We start from the raw sequence: 23,608 nt of genomic DNA, 5'->3' as shown, positions 1-23,608 counted from the left end.
AATTCATCCGAGCCGTGCTTTCTCCATCGCCCAGGTGGAGAGAGCATTCATCTCCAGGTCTGGAACTCCCTTGTTTGTTATCGGTGACAGATATGTCTGACAATGATCGTGACGAAGTCTTTCGCTCTCAGCTAGATCGGATGTGCAACCTTGGAGCCCTTCAGTTCGGGGCCTATGCCTGGACCCTGTAGAGCTCCGAAGCGTCCCGAATCTGTACATATTCCCTTGCTATTCAGAACCGTACATGTGGTAGTCGGCCCTTCGAATGAGGCACTCGAGGCTCTCCGATGGTTCCGGTCCAAGAACTCGGACTACCGAACCGGATTCAGCGCGATCGATCTGCCAGAGAGAAATCGGAGAGGTTCCAAATCCAAACTTTTTGTTTGTATGATTCGGAAATGGAATCAGGATCTAGAGGTGGCATGAGGTGCTCCTTGTAGACTTTCGCAGTATCGAATCCCAGATGAGATATCGCGCTCCAGTTCACCAGTCCAATCCTGCCAGAAATGCGAACAATTATTCCCCATGCCACACTTTGAGTAATAATTGAGCGTAACAAATCACGTATCATCATTACATGGTGGGGTAGATCAAGTACCGTACCTGTGCCCCAGAACATTGTTCAGGAACTCGATGTACGATTTTCGCAGATAATGGGGTTTCAAGATGCCCTGGAAATCAGGAATGCTGAAATAGTTTGAGCCTTTGGGGGTGCCCGATGAGGAGGCCGTGGAAAAACTGGGCAACTCACTAGCGTCGCGAGTATTCCGCACAGGTGTCCGAAGAGTAGCCTCGATCCAAGAGCCGAAGAGGGTGTACCTTTCGTCTTCGCAGCGTGCACGTAGGCGTCCTATTCAATGAAGAATGGTGTTGGAGAATGCCTCGGTCAGAATATTTCAAGAATAGCGAGAAGTAGAGGAGCCCAGCGAACCCAGCGACTCCCTCCCCCGTTCCAAAACGAATTGAATAGAGCGAGTGTTAGAAAGAGTGAATTCCACGAATGTCTGGAGATCCATGCTCACCTGGAGCATATTTGAAAAAGCGTAGATAGCCACCCTTTGTGAAGGCCAGAAATAGTTCGCGACGCAGGCCGCCGTCACGGAGGCCGGTATACAGTGCCAGGCTGAATCTTTGTCCTCGTATCGCCGCAGCCCGCAGGAAATCGCCTGTTGATGATATTTGCTGAAGTCAGAATTTCGGGTTGTTTCTTAGCGTCTCCGCGCCGGGGCCATCTCGGACAGGAATGCATAATATATCCTCAGTCAGTATCGCTAGTTCGACTTGCAAACGACGGAGTGCTAATAATTCAATTTGCCCGATGGCTGAATAGCTGAGCTTTCTGTATTGCCGGTAGGTGCTCCCTATATCCGCACTTTAGCCTAGTAGCGCTTGATTTCGCCCTCAGTTTCGATTATAGCTTAGAACTCACATTATAACAAGCACTGAATCCCGCTAGGCCCATTCCGAACGCCATCGCCTGGCCGGAACTTGTTGTCGCTATTTTTTGTAGCGTGTTCGCAACACCGAATTTCCACATCCGTGGCGCAGAGGTGGCGAATCGTAACGTGAGCGAACCGAGAGTTCCAACTGCTCCGATGGTCAGCGCTCTCTGTATGATAGGACGCTTTCAGAATTGCTTAGTTAGTATGTCGGCTAATCCCGACGCGCTCCGATCTGGAGCGACTGTCCGGGGTGGAACACAGAGAGCGGGCTGAATATTCCGTATGGCTGTTTCCACCCGGATACTCATCTGACTTGCCTTTATCGCGAGCTCTGTACAGGAGTCGGGGTGAGAACACAGGTGGCTCCGGCCATCAGGAGGTTCCGCTGACGCATCGCGTTGCTTCGCTGCGCGCTCCCCCACTATGTAACTGTTTGCGTGAGGATTAAAAACGATTGAAATAGCGCTAGATGCATCGCGAGCTGACTAAGGAGCCAGAAAAACAAAAGCAAGGGAAATAGCAAAAGCCCCCTGGGCTCTGATGCGGCGCAGCGGTGGTTCAAGAACGACGGCGAATGCGAACGGGAGCTAGCCTTGTCAAGTAGTGAAGGGGTTGTCCGGGGTCACATTCGGAACTCCCAGATTCGGGTTCAGATGTCAGCGCTTCGGACCGCATCAAGCTAGTTTGCATCAAGCGGAGTTAAGTGGTGTAGCCGTCACCGTGAGCTTCGTGGCGTGGGGAATTTTTCCCGTGAACTCACCGCAACCAACTCGATAAGTTCGTTTTCTCCACCCCACTCGTTCGAGCGAGATGCATGTGGATAGCCACGCTCATTCCAAGAAGCAGACTCTGCGAACAGAATTCGTCATCATTATATTCCGAAAAAACGACACAATGATTCAGTTCCGCATGCTCGAAGAGAACGGCACTCCGGAGCGTGCGGCATTCATGAACGTCTCACTCACATTTCCCAGAGGATGGCCCTTGAAGCCGTAGTCTGCGAGCAAGGTCGCCATCATTTCGAAAAGCTGAAATTGTCACCAGAACCATCAGGAGATAAAATCGTGACTTTTCCGAGTAGGATGCCATGGATTTCTGTTTACTTGGACCTACCAGCTGCAAGATGTAGACATTGTAGAGACGCACCCTCGAATCTCTCTCGAGGAGAATTGCGGTGAAACACGATACGGAACTGCCCGCGTACAAAACCCACGGAGAGAAGAATCCCAGCCAACTCCTGCGATGAATGAAGTATTTGACGAATTTATTTTCTTCGAAAAGCGGCTCCAAGCCATGTTGTTCGCTCCGACGTCGTAGTCCATCAGCCTCTTCTGCCGTCTCCTCGGAAGACTAGTGGCCTGCAAGCGAAGGCTAGCTTCCCCACTTTTATAGAATAGTCTGCCTGGGCAAGGGAGACGGTGGCGCCCGAATGCCGAGATCGCCATCGGAGCTCATGACCTTAGAAATACAGAGTACTCGCAGATCTGATTTCGCCGCTGCTCGCAAGAAATGTGGGCGGGTATATAGAGCGACGCCGCTTTCGGGGGAAAATAAGCTACATGGACTTATATGAACCTGCCACGAGTAGGTACAGAACTATCCGAGTGAGAGCACAGACGGCTCGACTCGAGCATGTCTTACCGTAGGGAGCACACCGACACCCCGAGGAAGAAAAAGCACAGTCCTAGAGAAGCTGCTGAGCGATGTGAGTTGCTCAGAACTTCCGATATCATGCCAGTCAATTTCGGCACACCTTTGTGCCGCGTGATGTGGGCTGCGGTATTCAGCATTAAATACAGAGGCAGAAGAGACTTGTACGCATCCCACAGCACTTCCAAACGGATTCGACTGCAGTCGGGGCTCCATGTGTGCGCACATTCGTAGCAATTGAAGTCCACTCGGCGGAGCAGCTTCGAGAGAATCATGACGCAGGATTTCTCCGTCTTCGCTTCTCACTGTTTCATGGCAGACGGGTTTTCGACTCGTTTCATCGATCCCAGCAGTGACCGGACGAGAAAACGTTGGCTGCTCACTGTACTGGAAGCCTAGTGCTGTATAGTGGGATCTTGAGAAAGTTTTCGCGGCTGCATCCTGCTCGGAAAAGGGCCCAAGTCGGAAAGTGGCATCGCGCAAAGACTTCTGCTGGGGGCAGGCGACAAGGCCAATGAGCAGAACTAAGCAGTTGGATTTCAGTGAGAATTAAGCAACGAGACGGAACCATTGTTCCAAAGGTTTTCCTCGAGATGAGCTGCGAGAAACCGGAGAAGGACTATGAGGAAAATTCTTCGTAATTCTGATTCTCCTCTCGGAATGATTGTCTTCGCAGGGTTAAGCTCGAGGAGGAGCTTCGATACCTCACGGGAACTCATCCAGGGCGCCCAGGGTGCGTTTTTTTTCGATTTAGCAGGAGAGACAATTTCATAGATTTCCTGAGCGATGCGGAATAGGTCCCGAGTCCGAACACGTCACGGGAGAACGCTTAAGGATGGAGGAACACGTGTGCTGATTCGAGAACGTCAGGAAGAGCAATTACCGAACGGTAGTCTTGCGAATTCTCGCGACCGTTGTATTAAACGAGAGTTTTATTACCCGGCTACAAGAACCTGAGGTCGTCTTGTGACGGGATTTCGGCGTCCCGTGATTTCCAGGAGAACAAAACGTCTCAGCTAAGAAACCACAGAAACGCTCCAGCGCACTCGACGAGGAAGAAAAAGCAAGGGAAGCCCAGGAAAGAATTAACTACGGTCAGCTACAGCGGTAGCGGGCGGAGATTGCGGCTGAAATCGGACTTCCTCTGGACGCATGGTGACCCGTGAATTATTCACGTGTACTCTGCCCTCGGATTGCCTGGACACCGGTAGACTAGGGCAGATGGAAACCGTCTTCCCTGAAGCTCCTTCCGAGAATCGCTAAGGAACTCGAAGGACTACTCCGGACTTAATTTCTGAGAGCTGAACGTATGAACGCTGAACTGTATGGCCTTCCGGTCACCAGAAACTCCTCCACGCCAAACGACGCTTGGTATGAAGATCCTTTTAAAGATTCCTCCGCGATGAGAATGATTTCTGAATTCTGCTCACTTCTCTGGGCGCGACTGGTGTCTGCTGGCTCGATGCCTGATTCCTTGTAGTGGGAATCCCGCGGAAAAAAATAGCTCTCGCTGCCCGTTGTGCCTATGGGAGAGTAATAGCTCTTGATATCCCTACGGTTGGAGCCCGGTCGCGAACAGGGGCAGGTTGTCCGCCCTTTCCCCCAAATCTGAAATTATGGGGCCGCGTTCTGAAATTCTGCACCTTGCGATTGCTAATGGCATTATTCGCGAGCGTCTCATGAGATTTCTACTTCCAGTCACCGTTGAGGGATGGATAAGTTCTGAGATTTCGCCGCGAATGCGGAGTATTGTCGGGTAGCGGACTTCGGGTTTGTGTTCCGCTCTCCTCTCTGAATTTTCCGCCCCGGGCCGGCGGCAATCGATCATTCCGATCACGGATTTTTAATTCAAGGTTCCGAGACTCTCCGAATGTCAAGGATGGGAGTGTTCCCCGAAAGAGGGTGAGCTTCTACCGAGATCTGAGCTAATGCGATGCGCAGCCAGCAAGGCTGGCTGGACCGGTTGCCGGCTGGGTCCTCTCTTCACGGAGCATCGGATTTGAAGGAACGAATCCCATTATTGGCAGGCTTTGGATTTCACTTCATGCTTCTGAGCGAATGCCATTGCCGCTTGTGACCTCGACCTTGAGGTTGACCCCGCAGGAAACCTCAAAACGGCTATGGACTCACGCGGTCCAGAAGTCGTCTAAATCTCACTTAGATTCTAAACCCCTGCATGGCTGATCATGGATCAGTTCACATTGGGGAACTTCATGCACCCTACGTCTCGTGCCTGGGGAGATTTTGAAGCGGGGAGTGCATTCGGCTCGACTCGATTCTGTCTTCTGGCAAGAGTCGGAATCCCTGTGCTTCCCGAGAGTGGCTCGCTTCTCCAATGCAAAAAAACTGAAGGGAGAGAACTTCCCGATCGGAAATGCTTCTCGCTCCTTGTTTGGGTGGAAATAATCATCTTCGTTTCAACCCCCAAGAAACGAAATTCGCGAATCAGTCTCCTGACTAGCCGAGTCCGGACAGAGATTCTCTCCGTCGGGAAGTGATAAGCGACGGGACTGAGGTTCTAATTAGCCGCGACTCGCCGCCGGACAGGCCGATGAACGACCGAGCGAGCGAGTGGTCGGACAGTCGGACGCTCGAGATTGGGATTTTCGAGAAAAAAAACGTCAATAGGACAAAGGAGCTCGCTCTTTCAGTGAGTGTGGAGTGTCTCAAGATTGACGCCTCCTGTTTCTTTTGGCTCTGAATTGGGAAACAGCCAAGGGAGTCAGGCAACCTCGACCGAAGTCTGAACTTCAGGCTCTGAAGCCGCTGAAGGGCCCAGCTGATCACCGAGCACAGCTGAATGTCGGCGCGGGGAAGCTGAACTTGGCCGAATGTCTTCACGGAAATCTATTTTCGAGAAGGCTCATTGAGCCTCCGTAAATGAGCGATGACTAGCGGGCAGGGGTGGATTGGGGCGGTGGGGGGGAAAGCCAGCCCGCTACCTCGCTTTTCCCCCCGATACAGCCGGGAAATGCTCTTCGCACGCCCTCATGTCACGTGAGAGGAAATGGAAGGCGCTCATCCTGGAAGACCGAATCCGAGTGTGCAGAGGAGATTTTCAGCTTCAGAACGTTGTGGTTCTCCGGCGTCCGTACAGCCAGGGACCGTCAGCTATCAGAGGAGCGGATTGAAGAAGAAAATCCCTCAAGGGTGTCTTCTGAAAGGAGGACTCAAGAGGCTCGAACTAGATGTGATTGCTTTGCGTTGGGCGCATTTAAATGATCGAGCCGGCAGGTCGCTTCCTTGCGGGACCGTGAAACAGCAATCACAGGCTTCGGAAGTGCTTGACGCATCTCAAGGACCGATACAACATTAACTCATGGTGCCCTCACGAGAGATCCTTGATTGAAACTACGGAACCATGAAAGGACCGCAGACCATTGCCCCCAGACAGAGCTCTTGGAGTAGGCCTCGTCCTCCCGCATTTCCAGATGAGGTATTCGCATTTGGGCTCTCCCGGGATGCTTCTCCGCGACCGTTCATGCCTCCGTGGATTTAGCGAACCACGGACGGCGTCGATCCCGAGTCTACCAGAAGCACGGAAGAAATCCTCCTCTCCCCTCTTGCCGTGCGGCTACTGACGAAACTCACGCTCCTAAATGGTCAGGATGAGTGAAACGGGGAGGCTCGACGGGGCATTGATGTTTCAATCACGGAAAGGCGCCGAGATTAGGGCGAATTTTGAACAGAATGATCTGCGCTGGTTCACTAGAGCCGTGAACGGGCGATCCCCGAGGCTTTGAAGACGTCTAGTCAATTGTCTGGCTCGCATTCAAAACGAATCGTGCAGCTGCTGGTTTCATTTTTGAAAATGAAAACAGTCTCGGAACCATTAGTTTTGATTGAAAATCTCGATTGGGGGAAATGGAACACCTTTCGCTTCTCGAATAACGGGCTTGGCGCCCTATGTGGAGCCCGTAAGCCAGACTGAGATTCGAAGACTGAGGCTATCTCCGTGGTTGGATGAGTTCCACACGAGCGCCAACTCAGTCAGACTGTATCCGAACTTGATTCGCTACCTCTTTCTATCACCTTCTCTATTTCCTTTCTCAATCCTTCTCAGTCCGGAGCGATCTCGCGCGAAATATTGAATGACATCTTCAGTCGTGGTCACCGACCGTTGGGAGGAGGAGGGTGGCGCATCTGTCCGTCATATATTCGAAATAAACTCGACCATTTTTTCCTGAGCTCACTCAGATGCCTTCAAGCGGCTTACTGTGTTGGATCGGGTCCGACTCCGGCTATCTCCTCCAAAGAGATTCGCTTTCTCGTTGAATGGATGTCGGACCGAAATGGATTCGATTCGGTCAGTGCGTTTTAGTGGACTTAACGCTCTTTTCAGCGTTGCACCAAACCGGATTTCTGCACGATGTGCCCTCGAATTGATTTACAGCGCCCCAGAGCTCTGTATCGACTCGTACCTGGAAAGTTCGCTCTCCCGAGAGCTCTCACGGAGGCTGTGGGGCTATTCGATCGGTGATATTTTCCGCTCTGACTGAGCGGACACAATGATATCATCGTATCTCCATCGTATCATCGTATCTCGTGTCTCCTTCCTGCGAGTGGACTCTGAATCTATTCCCAAGATAAACTCACCATGAACGGCGTTCCGAATCTCTCGAACTAGTTTCCAAATACGGGATCGCACTAACTTCGATTAAGATCGGAAGAAGGATAGCGATGGGGATGAACGAGGAACAGATCGATCAATACTCAATAGAAAGATTGGAACTCCGTTCTAGAACTTGCAGCGAGTGAAGCTGACGCCGATGGTGGGCTCGAGCCTCGCCCACTGGCATCGAGGAACAAGGTCAAATGAAAAATCACCTTGAACAAAACAGGCCCGGACACTGTATTCTTCGCTTCTCGACTCCGACGGATCGACTCCCTGGTGACCGGGAGATATTGAAGTCTAGCACAACGGCCTTATTGGAACGGAACGCTCTTCCCTAGTCATCAATGCTGCTCCCACTGTTCATGCAAACCGATCCATTTATTCACATGCTCCGTGCCCTGACCGTGTTCCGGAGCGCTCTTGGCAGGCGCTCTAGCAAAGAACATCCTTGGCGATTTCGAGCGAGCACCGAGGACGCTTCCACTCGCGGGGCGAGGGATTGGAATGGAAAAAATTTCATTCGTGTTGATTCATGACGAAAATCTCTGAGCTCCAAGGCGCCTGTGCGGGTCATCCTCTGACGATGAAATCGCTTATTTCTGTTTCGCTCTTTCGTCCGCAGGCGACCGCGCCGTCTACCTATACCGAACGTAGCCGGCATCCGCTTAATCAGGGAGCCAAGCATAAGAATCTCCACGGCAACTGAGCGTGTCGGCTGAATTTTTGCCTATTTGCGGCAAAGTGAGAAATCGTTCACTTTGCCCTCCTTGAGGCTTCGACCTACGCGGAACAGCAGAACTCCTGGTGGGTAACGGTTCGTATGAGAGGAACACCAGACGTGAGAATATAACGAGGCGGTTCCGATTCGCGACCGAATAGAGCGATTGAAGACTCTCGCTCCATGCCCTAGATCCTAGATACATCGTCGCCGGTCGGTCCACTCTTTTTTGGAAGAGATCTCATTTGAGACTTTTAAGAAGCTCATTCTCATTCTTTGAGTCATCACCCATGGAGAGAAGGAATTCCGAAGATCGTATTTCGGAATAGATCTTATTTATTTCCCATTTCACACACATAAAATATCTCATTTCTTCTTATCTTATTTATTTGACGGGCGCAAAAAATTCTCCATTGATTGAGGAAGTGCATTCACGGTGATACCTTTCGTCCGGATAAAGCCCTCGTCAGGGTGGATCCTAGCGAATTCGCCGCCTCCGTTCGGTGCTGAAGTATCTTTCGTGATGTCATCCATGGAATCTTTCGGATCTCTCGCAAACCGCGGGCTGGGGGTACGTATATACAGGACGTATGTGGGCTAGCTGCTGAGTGGCTGGCTGCTCTTATCGTTGTTGAGCAACCACGTGCGAGCTCGCTGCATCTGCGCTATGCCAACAAGACATCCAGTTTGCGAGTCACCCCCGAAAGTCGCGCAGACGGGATGACAGCCGCGGGAGGGGAGGGGAAGACGAGTGACGGACAAGCTCTACCAAAAACTCTTCTCGCGTTCGCTTATCGAGTTCCGGTGTTTCTTTCACGACGCAGCCAACAGTGAGACAATGTGGGCGAATGTGAGCGGATCGTGCTGTGGACGGGATACCCAAAAAAGGTTTTTGTACGGCGTAATTAAGCTCGAAACCAAGCTCTACGAGAGGTAGTTAGATTCGAATGGAAAATCCGGGATACAACGAGGACAGGTACTATGCCGACAAAGTTTCCGTGCATCGTGGGGAGTAATACTTGCGACGGCCCACCCACCGTGGGCTCATTAGTCAAGTTTGTAGACTCCGGCAGGCTCAACTCCCGAATGCCGAATAACGATCCGACGATCGACCTGAGGGCCGTGAACGAGTCGGTCATTCCCTGAGGCGTCAGGGGTTACCTTAGATTCATCAGCGAGCGGTCATCGTAAGCTCGATTCTCGGAGCGGATATCCGACATCGAACGCTCGTACGGAGAGTGGGTAAACCGAGTCTGGTTGACTTCCATAGTCCCATGAACGGTCGGAGCTTTTAGCAGATGAAACTAGACACACCCTCTTAAGTTGTTTCGGAATACGCGGAATGACCGACTGAGGTGAATAATGCTTAGGCACGAGACGCTTAGCCGCTACCCCATGCTATCGCCCGCTCTCCGTCACCATCATAAGGTGAACTCCAACGTAGGATGTGGGCATTTATCGTTCTCCGACAGAAGATCTCCGCCGATCTGATAGATCCAGCGAGAATAAGAACTGCAATCACCACGTCGAGTGAGCAGCAAATCGACGCTTAGAGCTCACACTAAAATAGTATCTCTCGTAGCTCTCCGAGTGCACAATCGATGTCGAGTGCGCGATCGATGATGCTCGGATTCGCCGTCATCTCAAACTGGTGAGCGCTTCGGTCGGTTTCATCGCAACGGGTCGATCTACTCGCCGGTAAGATACGCATGTAAAACAGATGGACAGTTATTTTGGAGAGCGTGGAAGATTGCTTTGACGTAACACACGACGTCGTTTCGCATTCGACCCCCGGGAGACAGATGATTTTCTCGGGCAGACTGAATCGCTCGCAAGCTCTACTGAACGAGGAGCTTGTTCGACGCATGGAATTTGAAGACGAACATCCACGAGCGGGCAGGGAACGAAGTCGTTCCAGTTCGAAGCCGGGACCGGAATTTCTTGGGAAATATGACACATGCGCACTTTGAGAGCTCCACCACAGTTCAGAGACAAGGCAAAAACAGAAAGACCGGCTGGAAGCTTCTTCTTTGAAACGGCACGGGGCTGGCGTAATGGAATGTCGCGGCTCTTGTGCGTCCCTGTCTCTATGACCCCGGAACGTGATACTTTCCGCGGGAAGTTCCCGCCGAGAGGACGGGTCCGGGGAATTTCTCTCGGAAATTCATTTCAATTTCTCCCCTCCTCTTTGACCTCGTGTTCCTACCTCAAACGAGATGGGTTTTGGTAGGTTTCGACTCGAGCAGAATCTCACCGCTGGACAGGAATTTCGAGTTAGCGGAAACGCTTCTCTCCAGTCAAGTTGAAGGCACGTTAGCGAAACGCGAGCAACAAGTTGTCAACGCTACGAAACGCGTCCTGTCGTGTTGGATTACTTCTGTCGCTCTTTATGACAAGGAGGAATTCGCATGTCTACGATTCAGTCCGATCTCTTGTGTGTCGGTGACGTTTTTGTGCTTGTTGTCGCCGCCGGGATTGTTGTGTCTCGTCGCGGCTTCTGCAGCGAACGGGGTCTCTGCCCGGCACCGGCTGAATCCGCAGAGACTGACTGTCTACGTATGATGGCCGCTACGTGACAAGTGGCGGAGACGCCGGATTCACATCCTGCACTCCTGGAAAAAAAGCTAGGGGCACGTAGAAAGAAGAGAAAAGAAGTCAGAACATCATCAACCGAAATCTACGGGAGCTCCCAGATTGACTCGAGCCCAGTGCTCAGGATCAACGAGGGCGGAATTTTCTTCAGTCCGATTGCACAAGACACGAGCAGTGTCTGTTCGCGAGAGGTGGTATGAAACACCGAGCGGGACTCAGGATACGGAATCGCTCCCGTCTTATCGTCGAATGAATATTTCATGTCACTCTTGTCGTAGCCTGCACGAAGATGAATTTCCTCGCAGGTAGATAAATAATCGACAGGGGATCATGGCACTATGCTGTGAATATAAGGAGTCGCATGGTGTCTCCGATCACCGTCATCTGTCCAACTGGAGCACGATAGTTCGGCGCAGGGACCTGCGGACGGTCGGCGGAGACGACGGAGAACAAGCGACCCACCGAGTAATGTCCAGGTGTTAAGTCTGCCTGCGTCAGTGCTGGTAGCGAGAACGGATCGGCCGACCCACCCATCAGTTGCCCTATCGCTCAACTTAATGAATCCCTCGTGGATGACCTCAAAGCCAGGGAATGCGCGTAGATTACCCTACACTAGTCCGTTGATAAGCTCCCGCAGGCCTATGGATGAGCTCATGAGCGGTAATATATGGTTGCCTCATACCGGGCATTAGGAATTTCGGAAAGGTGTGACTTCTGGAAACACCGCATGATCGTTCTGCCTAGTCTGGCTTCCGCTCTCGGGATCTGGAGAGGTTCTCCGCATCTCGGGCGAACGTGAGTCCGCTTCACGTTCCGCTTCCTGCGCATTCCCGAATCTGCAATTGGCACGCTTGAGAACTTCGGTGTCATTGGCGATGCGGCAGGTGGAGAAGAAATTTCACTCCACAGAATTATGACGTGCTGCGAGAACGCAAGCGTCGAAGACCGTGTCTTATTCGGGACAGGGAGGATTGCTTCTCTGGGAGACATCCCCCGTATCGATGGAGCCGCCGACCATCTGCTTCGAATCGAGCAGGAGCGACTTGTGGTGATCTCCGAAAATCGAGACCCCAAAAGCACGTAGACCCAATGCAGACCCAATCGCACATCGACGTGAAAGCCGAGGCGAGGATCGCTCCTCACCGAAAGAATTCGACCCGCGGGGCTAATGTTCGCGAAATGACGTACGTTTGATTCAGCGAACCAGACAACGTAGATCCGGTGCGTCGAGCCGTCAAGCCGAGGGAGCAGCTTGCAGAGGCCATGCGGTCAGCGGAGCGAACCCTCACCCGAAGCAATATAAATCGGCAACAGAGCTTCCAATAAGGCGACACGTCTAATGGCGGCGATGCTCCTGCTTGGAGAAGAGCAGTGCAATAGGGTCTCTGTCATTAATCGTCAAGTCAGTCGAAGCTCTCCTCCGATCCTCGTCCGACTCCTTAGACGTCCACTCATCGATGGAGGGCTTGGCACTCAGATTTGTTTTTCGAGTGTCGACAGGGGAGAACGCTTCGATCTCGTGACACTTATAACGCTTTCTGGGGCCGAGAGCAGGATCCCATCGCATGTGATCTTCGGAAACTCCGGATCGAAGCAGGGGGTGTCTTCCTCCTAGCCGTGATTGGACAGATATCTCTGGAGCTCAGTCAGAGGGGCGCTTGTCACAAATCCTGGCTTCTTTGATTGAGGTAAGCAGTGTGTGGACTGTGAGCCGTGTGAATAGCTCCGAAAGATAAACAAAACTGAAATCCTTTTTTCCGGTGTTTGCTGAGAGAGGAGCTGAGACTCGTCGGGGAATGGGAATTCAGATCGGAGCGACTCTCAAAAGCGTGCGCTCTCGAGATTCCGCCTCTCCGTGGGTACGATGGGGGTGTAGGGGGCATTCGGAAGGTGGCGGGAAAAATATTCGTCGCTTGGAATTCGCGTTTATATCGAGACACGACACAAGCAGCATACGTTCGGAGTTCGGACTCGGAGCATCGTTCGAGATTTCTTGTTCTCGATGGAGATCAAGCTACGGTGTCGAGCTGGGTCGACCGGAATCGCGAGCGACCGATCCCGTTTTTCGTCTCGATCTGTCTTAGTCAAATCAGAGTGGACAGCTCGGCGGCGCATATTCCACCCTCGCAGCAGGGAATCAGAGTGCGGCCGCGGAATCAGTGAGGGACTCAATCGGACACCTGCCGGTACCGGCTGGATTCCATCCTAGTTCAATATTAGCACTCGAAAGTATTTTTAGATCGGGGAAGAATTCCCAGCTCGGCAATCGACATGTGATGGATACGAGTCAACTGTTGGCCCCTCCCGAAGTTTCAATAGCGCAGGATCCTTGAACTCGAAAGTTCGCTTCGTGGTTCAGTCAGAGGAGTGGATGTCAAAAGAATGGTGTCTGGAATCGAATTGTCCTCAGCAGTACAAGAACCCATTGTCGGAGAAAAGCTCAGATGCCGTTGTTGACTTGCTGATTAGATTCTACAGCGACGACCCGGTTCTAAGACCATTAGGGTAGCTGTGTCGGCGCGGCGCGAGTGTCGAAATGATGCGAATCGGGAGCCCTGTACGGGCGCCTCCTCGTTCCATCATGACACAAGCCCGGGTCCAAAACACCTTCAAGGAATATATGGTCAAGTTTTATCCTCCTCCCATCCGCAGTTATGACAGCTGATGGACATATTTCCTATAAAAATTTAAATAGCCCCATCTGCCATCCGACCTGCTGCTCCTCTGAGCTGAGACCGGAAGGAAGGAAGGATGGGAGGCAGGAAAGAGAAACGATAATCGAGGCGCATCACATGCAGGTAGGCTTTGATGTCGAAAGTATAATATATGGAGAAGTCACAAGCATTGCATTTCTTGCTTGGCGCGGATGCCCGAGCCAGTATGAAAAAGATGACCGCGTGAATTCAGACATTAGCGGAATTTCCTGTAGATCCACCTCCGAGTCCGAGTTTCGCAGAGAATGAGATGTGGAAATCGCCTCCGGGGAATCGTTCCCGATACCTCGGAAGCTTTTCGATTTTCGAGCTCGACGGCCGGCACGTGTTTCCATACGCTCCGATGACTCACCTGCATGGAAGAGTTAATCAAAACAGAACGGAATCGACGTCCGCAAAAATTTATTTACATGCCCAGCAGGAATAAATAAATGTGTGGAATGATGACGCTTTATATCTACAATGGGCGGTCTCGTACATGGCTAGGACCCGCGCCTCCTGCTCACTGGGGCAGCAACTCGTCATGACCTTCATGTTCATAGCTTTCTCGCTGTCTATGCCGGCCGCTAGTTTCCGATTCGGTGACATTCCTTCGGACTGGAAAAACCCTTCTCAGCAAACTTCGTGGTCAAGTAAAACAGGACCCCCAGTCTGCGGCTTGTCGAAAAATGGTTCGAGGAAAAGCCACAAGAAGGTGATACCTGTCTGTAAGAGACCGAAAATCTGGTAGAGAACATCATATGATTCGCGGGCATCGCGATAGGAATGCGCATATAGAGGCAAGGCAACGATGAGATAGAGGCCGACGAATATCCTCAGTACTCCGATGCCGCACTGTCTCATTCGGGGACCCAGATACAAGCTCACGAGATTCGGCTGAACAAACTCCAAAGTTCCCTGCACGAAGCCCAGAACCACCGCCCAGAACACAACCGCGACCAAATTGTGCAGGAACGGTGTCATGAGCAGACAGGAGCCGCCTATGAAATTCGTCAGCAAGACGATCGTCTTCTCTGGAATGTCGAAGGTGCGCAAGAGGAAATTGCAGAAACAGATACCGGTGACGTTCGCTAATGCCATGACTAGGAAGAGACACACGGCTCGTATGAAAGTTGAATCCTCAACGATCAGCTGGATGTCGACGAAGGCATCCAACATGGTCGAGGAGATCATCCAGATATGACAATTCGATACCGCTGTCAACAATAAGAGAACGAAGGCAGGAGTCGTTAGGGTTCGGATGACGGCTTCTGCAAACGGCACGGGCAATTCGATCGGCGTGAGGATCGAGATGCTCTCTTGTGAAACCGATCTCCGATGCAAGGTTGTCTGAAGCACACTCGAATCGGGGAGAACGTCAACGCTCACCGATCTGTCCGGCTGTTGGGAAATAATCTGGTTGACGATGTTCAGGCTGAAATTGACGTTGCTGGGCTCGGTGTTCAAACGCCGACGGCTTGGCTTCAGCGTAGCTAGGTGATTTTTGAGACTGAGGTCGCGCTCGGCTGCCGAGTTCACTCTCTGCCGATAGCCGAACTGTTGTGACTGATTTTTCCGTTGCGCGGAGTACGGCAGTTTACCGGCGATCTTCAGGGGAAGTAGGACGGGAGCCGGTGGCGCGGCCGAACGCTGACTGGAATCGATGATTTGACGTAGCTCGATTGCCTTGTTCGACCTGACCGAGCGTGAGTCTCCGAGCGTATTCATATCACCGGGAGTGTGTTCTTGCGGTTTTGGCGCTTCTGCTGGAGCCATCGGTGGCGAGCACGGTGAGACCGGCGATCTTTTGTCACGAAACTGAACGATCACAACCGCTATAGCGTGCAAACCAACCTGTAATCAGACGAGCCGAGGACTTGAACCGGAGGAGAGCTTCGTTTGGATAGGGAACGCTCGGAGGCTGGGACGGCTTTTTGAGGGTTTTCGATCGAACCTCGCCCGGATGGAAAAATTCACAAGACGAGTGCAAATCACGGCCGTCGAATTGGGTTCACGTCTTGGCGGAGCTCCAACTTTCAGGGGATCTCTCGAGGATATCTCGGGACCGACTAACTCGGACGCGTTCATGCGGAGACATTTCAAAGGGAATTTTGACGAATCAGGTATTTAGACCGTATTACTCACCCCGGCCAAGATTAGCATGGCACCGCGCAGGGTAACGAGATCTTCGAGTACTAATAATAGAGGACAGCCAACGAAGCCCCCGAGCACAGACGAGAGCTGTCCGTTCACATGCTTCCTATACGAGTCGGCCTCATCTCGCGTATCCGACGTAAATCCTCGGCTGAGGCCCACACCCAGTCCTGAAAAAAAAAATCTCTCAGACACTTTGAATATCACTCCAATCTTTCGCGAACGGATCCTATGGGAGCTTGACGGACGATCGGGCCGCTATCGGGAAGACATGCCAGCAGACCGTAACCCGCAATATCGAAATTTCGAGGCATTTGCCCTCGATGTACATCCGCTAAAAACTATAAGTGCAACTGCCTAATTAAAAATTATCGGCACTCGTGTATCTGCTTACCGTAAACGGCACACGCGATCGCGTAGCTTGTGACCACGTCGTTTATTGGAAAAGACAACGCTATGCCGATGCAAGTGAGCATTATGGCGAGCACCGGCAAGATCAGGGGTGGACGAACATGTATTCGACCCGAGGATCCGACGATGCCCTCTGCAGTGTGAAATCGAGTCGTTAGCGTGAGATTCTATGAGAATTCAATTCAATCCCGCTGATCCATCACGATTCGAAATCAAAGAAATAGTCATCCGCAATGAACAGACGGATCCTGATGAACGTACCGGATATGGCTGCTAGACCGGTCATGAGTGCCACTGGCAGACATCCCCACCGGCGGTCGAGATTGAGATGACGTACGAGGAGCAACACGATGACAGGCTGGGTGTTGTATAGTAGACCTTGGAAGAAACTCAATAGGCCATGGAGTAGAGAGCGGAGTTTCCATGTGAGCATCATGTTGAGTCAGACTCTTCTAATGGGCTCCCCCCCTCGAGGCGCTCGCTGCTGTTGTCAAAAGAGCCCCATCTGTAACGCGAGACGTATTGCATTACCGGATGGTGCATTCATCTCAGAATAAAAGACAGAATCGAGCAAGCCAACCCCTCTCGTCAGAAAGTCGGCGTCCACGAAGATCTTAGTTGAAGAAAGGTTTCCTTTTTATGCGGTATAGAATCCCCCTACAATAGACCCCCGCATTGTCGACGAGAGAGAGTCATTCTCTGGAGAATTCTATTGAATTCCGCCGTCTCCCCCTCTGTTCTTAGTTTCGCCCTCTCGTCGAGGGTCCGAAAACTCCATCCGAGGCGTTTTTGAGAGCTCTCGAAACGAACGATATCAGGTGTTATGTTTCGGCTGGATATATCGATATCCTCAGACCGGCGGAGTTTTCCGAGAGATGAAGAGTCGAAACCACTTAATCGACACTTTTCCCCTTGTCCACATCCGTCCAGAGTCTCCAGCGGTCCATGTTCTCCGGCGGAAAGCGTAATATTCCGCTGAGACGCTCTCGACCGGAAATTGCGCATCGAAAACGTCCGAGATTCCCGACTGGAAGACGTCACTGGGTTGGCGGAAAATTACCCATCAAGAGAGCGGATGAGGCGTCGATCGTTAGAAAGGCGCGGACGGTCGTCGCCTGTAATAACGATGACAATAATGGCGCTAGAAAAACCTGTCCACTTGTTTCAAGTTCGGCGGCTGTTGGTCTTGCACTCGATTTTATTGTTCTCTTTCCATTAAAACTGGATTGCCTGATGGCGACGCACTTATTGCCAACAAGTGTAAACATACTTATCCTAGCAGCGGCCCCAGTGAAGCGAGACGGGATAAGTGCAGAGGCGCCTCGAGGCTGGTCCAATGCAAGTGAACTTAGTTACACGTGAAGCGAATGCTGAGGACGGTGTTTCCGGGGAGAAGTTTACTATTGGAAGTCTTCATTCGCCCTGTCGTTCATTTTTCCCGAGCCCGATCGCCCCCCCCCCCGTGCCGGTCCTCTACCGATTCCCACACCGGGGTGTCGGCCGCCGATTCGTGGTGGGGCGATTGCGGTCACTCGATTCCGCGCGGCCGGGAATCTTAACACGATGAATGGTAAGAGGCGTCACACTGTCGTCGACTCGGTCTTGGAATGTACTCGGTCTCAAGCATCCCTTCACGAGGGATTAGAAGATCCATAAAATTCCCGTGAACTTTCTCCGCGAAGCCAGCCAATTGTAAATAGCATCTCTTGGCATGGTATCTTCCCAGCCAAAATGATCATCGCGGAAAACTACAGAAGACATCTGTCGCCTCGGACCGAGCGATGTCCGAATATCCATAATGATAATAATACGCTCAAAAATCGAAGGCGTAGGACGAAGCAGTCTATTCTGCGCGGGCCTTTCTGGTTTCCTTCGACGTATTTCCCCATTCCATGAGAAGGTTCGTCAAGCCGCCGTGCACTTCGCTGGATTGCGAATCTAGGGGACTCACGGAATCCCTTGGTGCTCGGGAGAGGCAATGCGGTGATACATTGAACGCCTAACTCGTGCGGAGTACAGCCGGCTGGGATAAGTTTCAGCCGAAACAGGTCGGACTGGATGCCGCTCCCTTACCGCCGAGAGTGATTCGACGAAATGTCGAATACTCAATTGAGACTAGGTACTTCGAGGAATCTCTATCTCGGTCTGGTTTCTCTCGGATTCGATCCATATAGCATACTCATAGTCGTCCCCGCCCGATAGACCGCTTCCAGGGCTTGCGATCCGTAACTGATCAACCGGTACGAGGTACCCGGGACAATCATAGTAGTTTTACATGAGATCGAGTCAATGGATCAAGGCGATTATTCCGTTCATATTAATCATTGACGAGGAAACCGTGAGGAGTATCGGTGAGGAGTATATGTGGAAGGCTCATTCTTCCGGAGGAGAAACAGTCGCGATCCGCGGGCCGATGGATCACGAATAGGAGATCCTCTCGATGGCAGCCGGAAAGAAAATCCCGCGCTACTAACGCTCTCGCCCAAGTCGTTTCGGATTTCACGTCTCAAAAAGAATCTCTACGTCGTGAGTTTGAGATGTAAACAATGGTGAGAAACTCATTCCGAATTGATTGTTTTGTCACAAGCCTTGCTGTGCACCGTGGTCGTTCATGGGATCGGTCGACGCAACTCTGACGCAGCTTTGCGTGACCATGCGTCAGTCGTTCGAATGGATCTGGCCGTCTGAAAACACGACGATGTTTGAACAGATTCTTCGAGTGTCGCGTCCGATTCTCTCCTTGACAAGTGGGCTCTAATGGGGTTCCCGGAGGAAATACATACTACAGCTCATCGGATCTCAAAGTTGAGAAACGATCTCAGATTTCCCAAAAACCGATTCCGTTCGACACTACCCGCTCGCTCCGAATGACGTCACTTCGTCAGTATGCAATATTCTGCGAGTTGAAGGTCACGTCTGGCGAACTGTCGATGTCGCCTGTTCCGAAGTTCGGCAAGTGTCGCTCAGTCAGTCGTCAATGATATTTTCGGTGCTCCTTGCTGGCTATTTTCCATTTCATCTGCCAAGATGGATTCTGAATTTGTCAACAATGGGATCGTCCGCATCATAATGCAGCGAAGAGACCATGAGGATCGCGCGGTCGGCCACAGAGAAACATTTCGACGAAATACCGCAAAGTCGTCCGAGTATCAGGTGCTCCTTTGAAGTATCGAGCCGAGGGACAAGTGGGCTCGAGCAGACTCCGAATCCTTGCCTGAGGCTGGATCGGGGTCTCTGAGGTCTGTTTTGATATCGGGTGTGTTTTCAGTGCTCCATGTCCAGGACAATGGGATACGAAGCGATCGGTCGAGTACTAGCAAGAGAAAGAGTGGTTTGAGACTATTTCTAGAACTCACTCAAGTCGAACGGCGGACATCACCACGTGCGGACAATCCAGATACGTTCATTCTCTGTGTTGACATCCGGAACATTCTATTTTCTTCGGGGAAATGCTGACGAGGGAACGAATAACATCCGAGCGGCGGCGTAGTTCAGGCCACCCGGATCAGGAGCGGCGACCACCGATCGAAAAGGCTACTGACCAGTAGATTCGTTTTAACCACCTATTCCCTTTTTCAATACGACCGACTAAGTATTTTCTTAATCCGTCGACGGTACGGAACAGCTTCCCTGGAGAAATATTTCACTGTACCCACAGGGTGTCGACGGAAGGAGCGAAGCGTGTAACAGAAAATGGAGGACGACCTTTGGGCTGAGACGCGTCGGTGTTTTGAGGTCGTCTATCGCTTGCTTGTTCGCTCGACTTGACGTATGAATGCCATCCCTTCCATTAAAGTAAGGTTGTGCAGGACGACAGAAGAATCACCCGGGAGATTCCGGTCGATGTGAAGTGATACCGATCGATCATTTCTGACACATTCGTGATCGACGAATGAGTGAGCTCAGCTCGATCGGTGCCATCCGTGAGCGACCGGTACTTTCCGGATGACGAGGCGACGCCTAGATCGAACCTCTTCGAGCCATCAGAACCGCTTTCGCAGTTCACAGCATCAACAGCTGATAAGTTCAGCCCTCCGAGGGTAGGGAGATTAATTTCAGTTTACGGTCAGGCGAGCCCTCGGTCCGGCGGTCGGTAGTCCGCCTGCGCGCCCAGGGAAGCGAGCGACTTCGCGTGCGAGCAAAGACAAAAGATTTATGGACGGTTTTCGTCAGCTCTCGGAACTCACTTGCGGCGCAGTATAAATCATGTTCGTTCTGTTACAGCATTGTGTCGAGTTCCTCGAGCGGAAAGAAGTTCTCAGACGATTCGAAAGGCATCGGAACGTGGAGCTCGGTACCGAATGACACCGCAGATCAAACTCCAAGCACTGATGTCAATGTGATTATGAGGATGGCTGACAGCGACTTTTCCCTTGAAATTCGGGGCGATCGGATTCGGGTATCGCACGACAAGAGAAAGTCGGTCGGCGTAATCAGAATGCAAACACATCCTCTGCTCCGATCCTTTCTATTGATTGTCGGCATATTCATCTCCTGATTGCTTTTTCTTCCACGTCTTATCGCAGGTGAACGAGTTTGCGGAATGCTGCTCACGAGACGAAAAAACTGCGGAATCGATGAATCGTAGCATCCGAAAATTTTCCGCCCCGCCAAGTTCAAAACTCTGTCCCTCATGAGAAGAATTCCGATTTAGACGATCGTGACGCGAGGCGGCGTCTAGGGAACCCGATCCCGCGGGATCGCTTGAGCTGGGCTCATGGATATTAATTCCAAAAACATGTTCTTTCACTCAGAATCCATGTTTATTCACAGGCACTCAAAAAGCCTCGCGCGAAAGAATTCACTTTCGATGGAAGCGCTTGTCCATGGCTCGATTTGTATCTTTTTTGAAACAGTCGCATTGAGACGAGTCGGCGCGAAAGGAGTGTGCGGAGACGAAAAACGGGATTGCAGAACTTCAGCAGACGATAAATGTGGAGTCTGCACATGTCAGCCTTGATCGGCACGCATTCGCCCATGTTCGTGTCGATCCGCATCCGGCGTTCGGGTCCCAAATAGGTCGAATCGCCCGCTATGCAGTCGCACAAATACCCGGCCGGGCTGCCATGTCGTCACGTAGAGATCCATTGTTTCGCGTGAGGCGTGTGAACTTGTGGTCCGTAAACGATTCTCGCGGCGCGGCGATGGCGGCGACGGGAACCCTGTCGGCCGACTAATATCGGAGCTACGACTCCGAACACGGATTCATTCGCTCTGCTAACCGCCCCATTAATTCACCCACCTGATGTCATCGGCAGATCTGTACGAAGCGAACACGACAGTGCTGTATCCTTCTGGGCCATTTAAATGTGAAGTTCCATTTCAGGCGAACGCTCGAGACTTGCTCCGTGGCATGACTCTGCTTGTTATCACGGAATGCGCGGAGAGAAAGACGGCGAGCCTGGCCCCCGTTTCTCCGTATGGCTCCGCAACCGAGTAAGAGAGTGAGTGAGCGAGCGAGCGAGCGGGTGAGTGAGTGAGGGATGAGTGAGTGAATGAATGGAAGACCGCGGTGGTAAACGGCCGGAAGAGCACCGATCTTGGAAAGTGAAATCTCTCGGTGTGATGAGCCGAAGTCCGTTACGTCTGACGTCGAGTACGGGATCGAGTCGAGCCGAAGTGCGAATTCGATCGAGGCAACAGGGAACTTCGATATTCAGATTGTCCCATACGGGACGAGGCTCTGAATCGATTCCCTCCCACCTGGACCGGTATTTACATCCACATTAATCGGCATTCCAGCCTCGCTCAGAAAGAGCGCTTCAGCCGCTCAGTGAGATGACCAAAGATCGAGAGATACGACTCGTGCGTTGCCCACAGAGGGCGCTCGCGCCCGAACTGTAGATTTCAATGTACTCGTTTGTTCAAAGAACACGCTTACTGCGGATAGACTCGCGAAAATTCCTCGTCAGTCACCGCGGGAATCAACAAGGGACGTACGAGAGTGTCGCACTTCCGGCACAAGCGCAGTCGTCACGCTCGGAGAGCGACCAAGTGTATGGCGCTCGTGCAGAGCGGGGTGTGAGTTTCGTCAAGTATCTGCTTCGTCACATCTACACTGTGATCTCACAGGCACTTTGCTACCTGGCCGGGAGTGACATAGGCCCGAGGTGTTCATCTGTCGCACCGACTCGAAACTCGCTGGCAAGCATGTTGGGTCAAAGCATGAACTCCGCGCATGTCATCCGACGGCGCCCGACTCCCTAATGAGTCAAGCAGTCGGACGCGGCTTCGATTCTCGTCTGGAGGGGAAGCGATCCTTGAAGTATCAGCCAACCCATCTCTGACGCCAACACACCTGTCCTACTCCGGGATACCGGTTGAGCTTTCAGGGGCAAGTGGAGACTTTCCTCAGTCATTCTCTCAGCTATTTACCAAGCATGGGCTGGATCGGGATTCTCGCGGATGTAGATGCCAAGCTCAAGGTGATTATTCTCTTCCGCTTCCTATCGGTTTACGGTGTCTGAATAAATCAGTCAGTCAGTCGGAGGAGTGGTTCGCGACTTATAAACTTCGACGTGGAGTCGAGGATTAGGAATAATTTGTTTCGGCCGGGAAACCTGCGGCCGGGTTTTCCTTGCTTTTCCGGTATATGTAGTTCCCGAAGTGCCTAAGCCCCGCGTCGTGATTCATAGACTACCGATTCGGTGCATCGGTTCTCCCAGCCAGCCACCCTCTCCCTCCCTCCATCCTGCATCCTGCCCCACGCGAGTTTCCCTCAGAGACATCTTCTTTTCCCGGGATCACATATGCCGGGAGCCGATTATTCGCTCTCCCCAAACGGCGAGCTGCTTCGACCTCAAGAGGGGACGGATCTGTGTTTCAAGACGCCGGCGCGGCGCTCACTGGATGCTCCCTTGCTTCTCCAATCGACGAATCCGCCGTATCAATTAACAAGACAGGAAATTAGTTTCCCGATGCGCATGCGGCTGCCGGTCTCTTCTTTTTCGGTCCGATTCTGTGTGGGAATCCCATGCATTTGAGTTCCAGTGATTGTCGACGGAGCGACGATACGCTCGGAGAAATTGTGGCGTGACTACGTTGAGTCGAGTTCTCGCCGGTCGTTCGTTGTTTGGATGCTGCGCTGGCAAGCTGATCGTAAAACATCTTGCCATGGCTCTGAAACATCTCGCGAATCGTATATTCCATCCTCACAATGTATCACGCACAGTCTAAACGGAGGAAATCATCGACGTAAAACGAGTCCACCGCGCAGTTTCCATCATCGACATAAGCGCGCACCAAGCATCTTCATTTGAGCGAGCAGCGATTCCAGTTTTCGCGACCCGAAAAAACTCGTCGCAGCTCAGCGCAACGTCTGCACTGTCCCGAT

General features: G+C 52.0%; 2 protein-coding genes across 2 annotated transcripts; both read right to left on the bottom strand.

The window, feature by feature from the left end:
- Positions 1–325: 325 nt before the first annotated feature.
- LOC100900025 (uncharacterized) lies at positions 326–3,440 on the bottom strand. The gene is made up of 8 exons (XM_029111338.1): positions 3,084–3,440; positions 2,556–2,679; positions 2,408–2,470; positions 2,203–2,291; positions 1,023–1,182; positions 752–850; positions 604–671; positions 326–497 (listed from the first exon to the last, which is right to left on the bottom strand). The coding sequence occupies exons 1-8, from the start codon at positions 3,365–3,367 to the stop codon at positions 326–328; spliced, it is 1,059 nt and encodes a 352-aa protein (XP_028967171.1). The 5' UTR covers positions 3,368–3,440.
- A 10,903-nt stretch (positions 3,441–14,343) lies between these two features.
- Positions 14,344–19,694, bottom strand: LOC100899885 (uncharacterized). Its single transcript, XM_018639348.2, has 5 exons — positions 19,632–19,694; positions 16,537–16,780; positions 16,259–16,408; positions 15,856–16,034; positions 14,344–15,564 (listed from the first exon to the last, which is right to left on the bottom strand). Exons 2-5 carry the CDS (start codon positions 16,709–16,711, stop codon positions 14,344–14,346), a joined length of 1,725 nt encoding a protein of 574 aa, XP_018494864.2. The 5' UTR covers positions 16,712–16,780; positions 19,632–19,694.
- Between the last annotated feature and the right edge of the window lie 3,914 nt (positions 19,695–23,608).

This window comes from Galendromus occidentalis, unplaced genomic scaffold (assembly GCF_000255335.2).
Source record: "Galendromus occidentalis unplaced genomic scaffold, Mocc_1.1 scf7180000077434, whole genome shotgun sequence".
NCBI lineage: Eukaryota > Metazoa > Arthropoda > Arachnida > Mesostigmata > Phytoseiidae > Galendromus > Galendromus occidentalis.
This window is presented reverse-complemented; position numbering and strand designations above follow the sequence as displayed.

Bases quoted from the DNA above. Each gene is read 5' to 3' on its own strand.
- LOC100899885 (XM_018639348.2), bottom strand. From the start codon at position 16,711: ATGATGCTCACATGGAAACTCCGCTCTCTACTCCATGGCCTATTGAGT. The intron at 16,035-16,258 runs GTAAGCAGATAC...TTTTTTTTTCAG, and splicing joins GATCGCGTGTGCCGTTTACG to GACTGGGTGTGGGCCTCAGC. The intron at 15,565-15,855 runs GTGAGTAATACG...GTCTGATTACAG, and splicing joins CCATGCTAATCTTGGCCGGG to GTTGGTTTGCACGCTATAGC.
- LOC100900025 (XM_029111338.1), bottom strand. From the start codon at position 3,367: ATGATTCTCTCGAAGCTGCTCCGCCGAGTGGACTTCAATTGCTACGAA. The intron at 2,471-2,555 runs GTAGGTCCAAGT...TGACAATTTCAG, and splicing joins ATGTCTACATCTTGCAGCTG to CTTTTCGAAATGATGGCGAC. The intron at 1,183-2,202 runs GTGAGTTCACGG...TTCTGACTTCAG, and splicing joins AACTTATCGAGTTGGTTGCG to CAAATATCATCAACAGGCGA.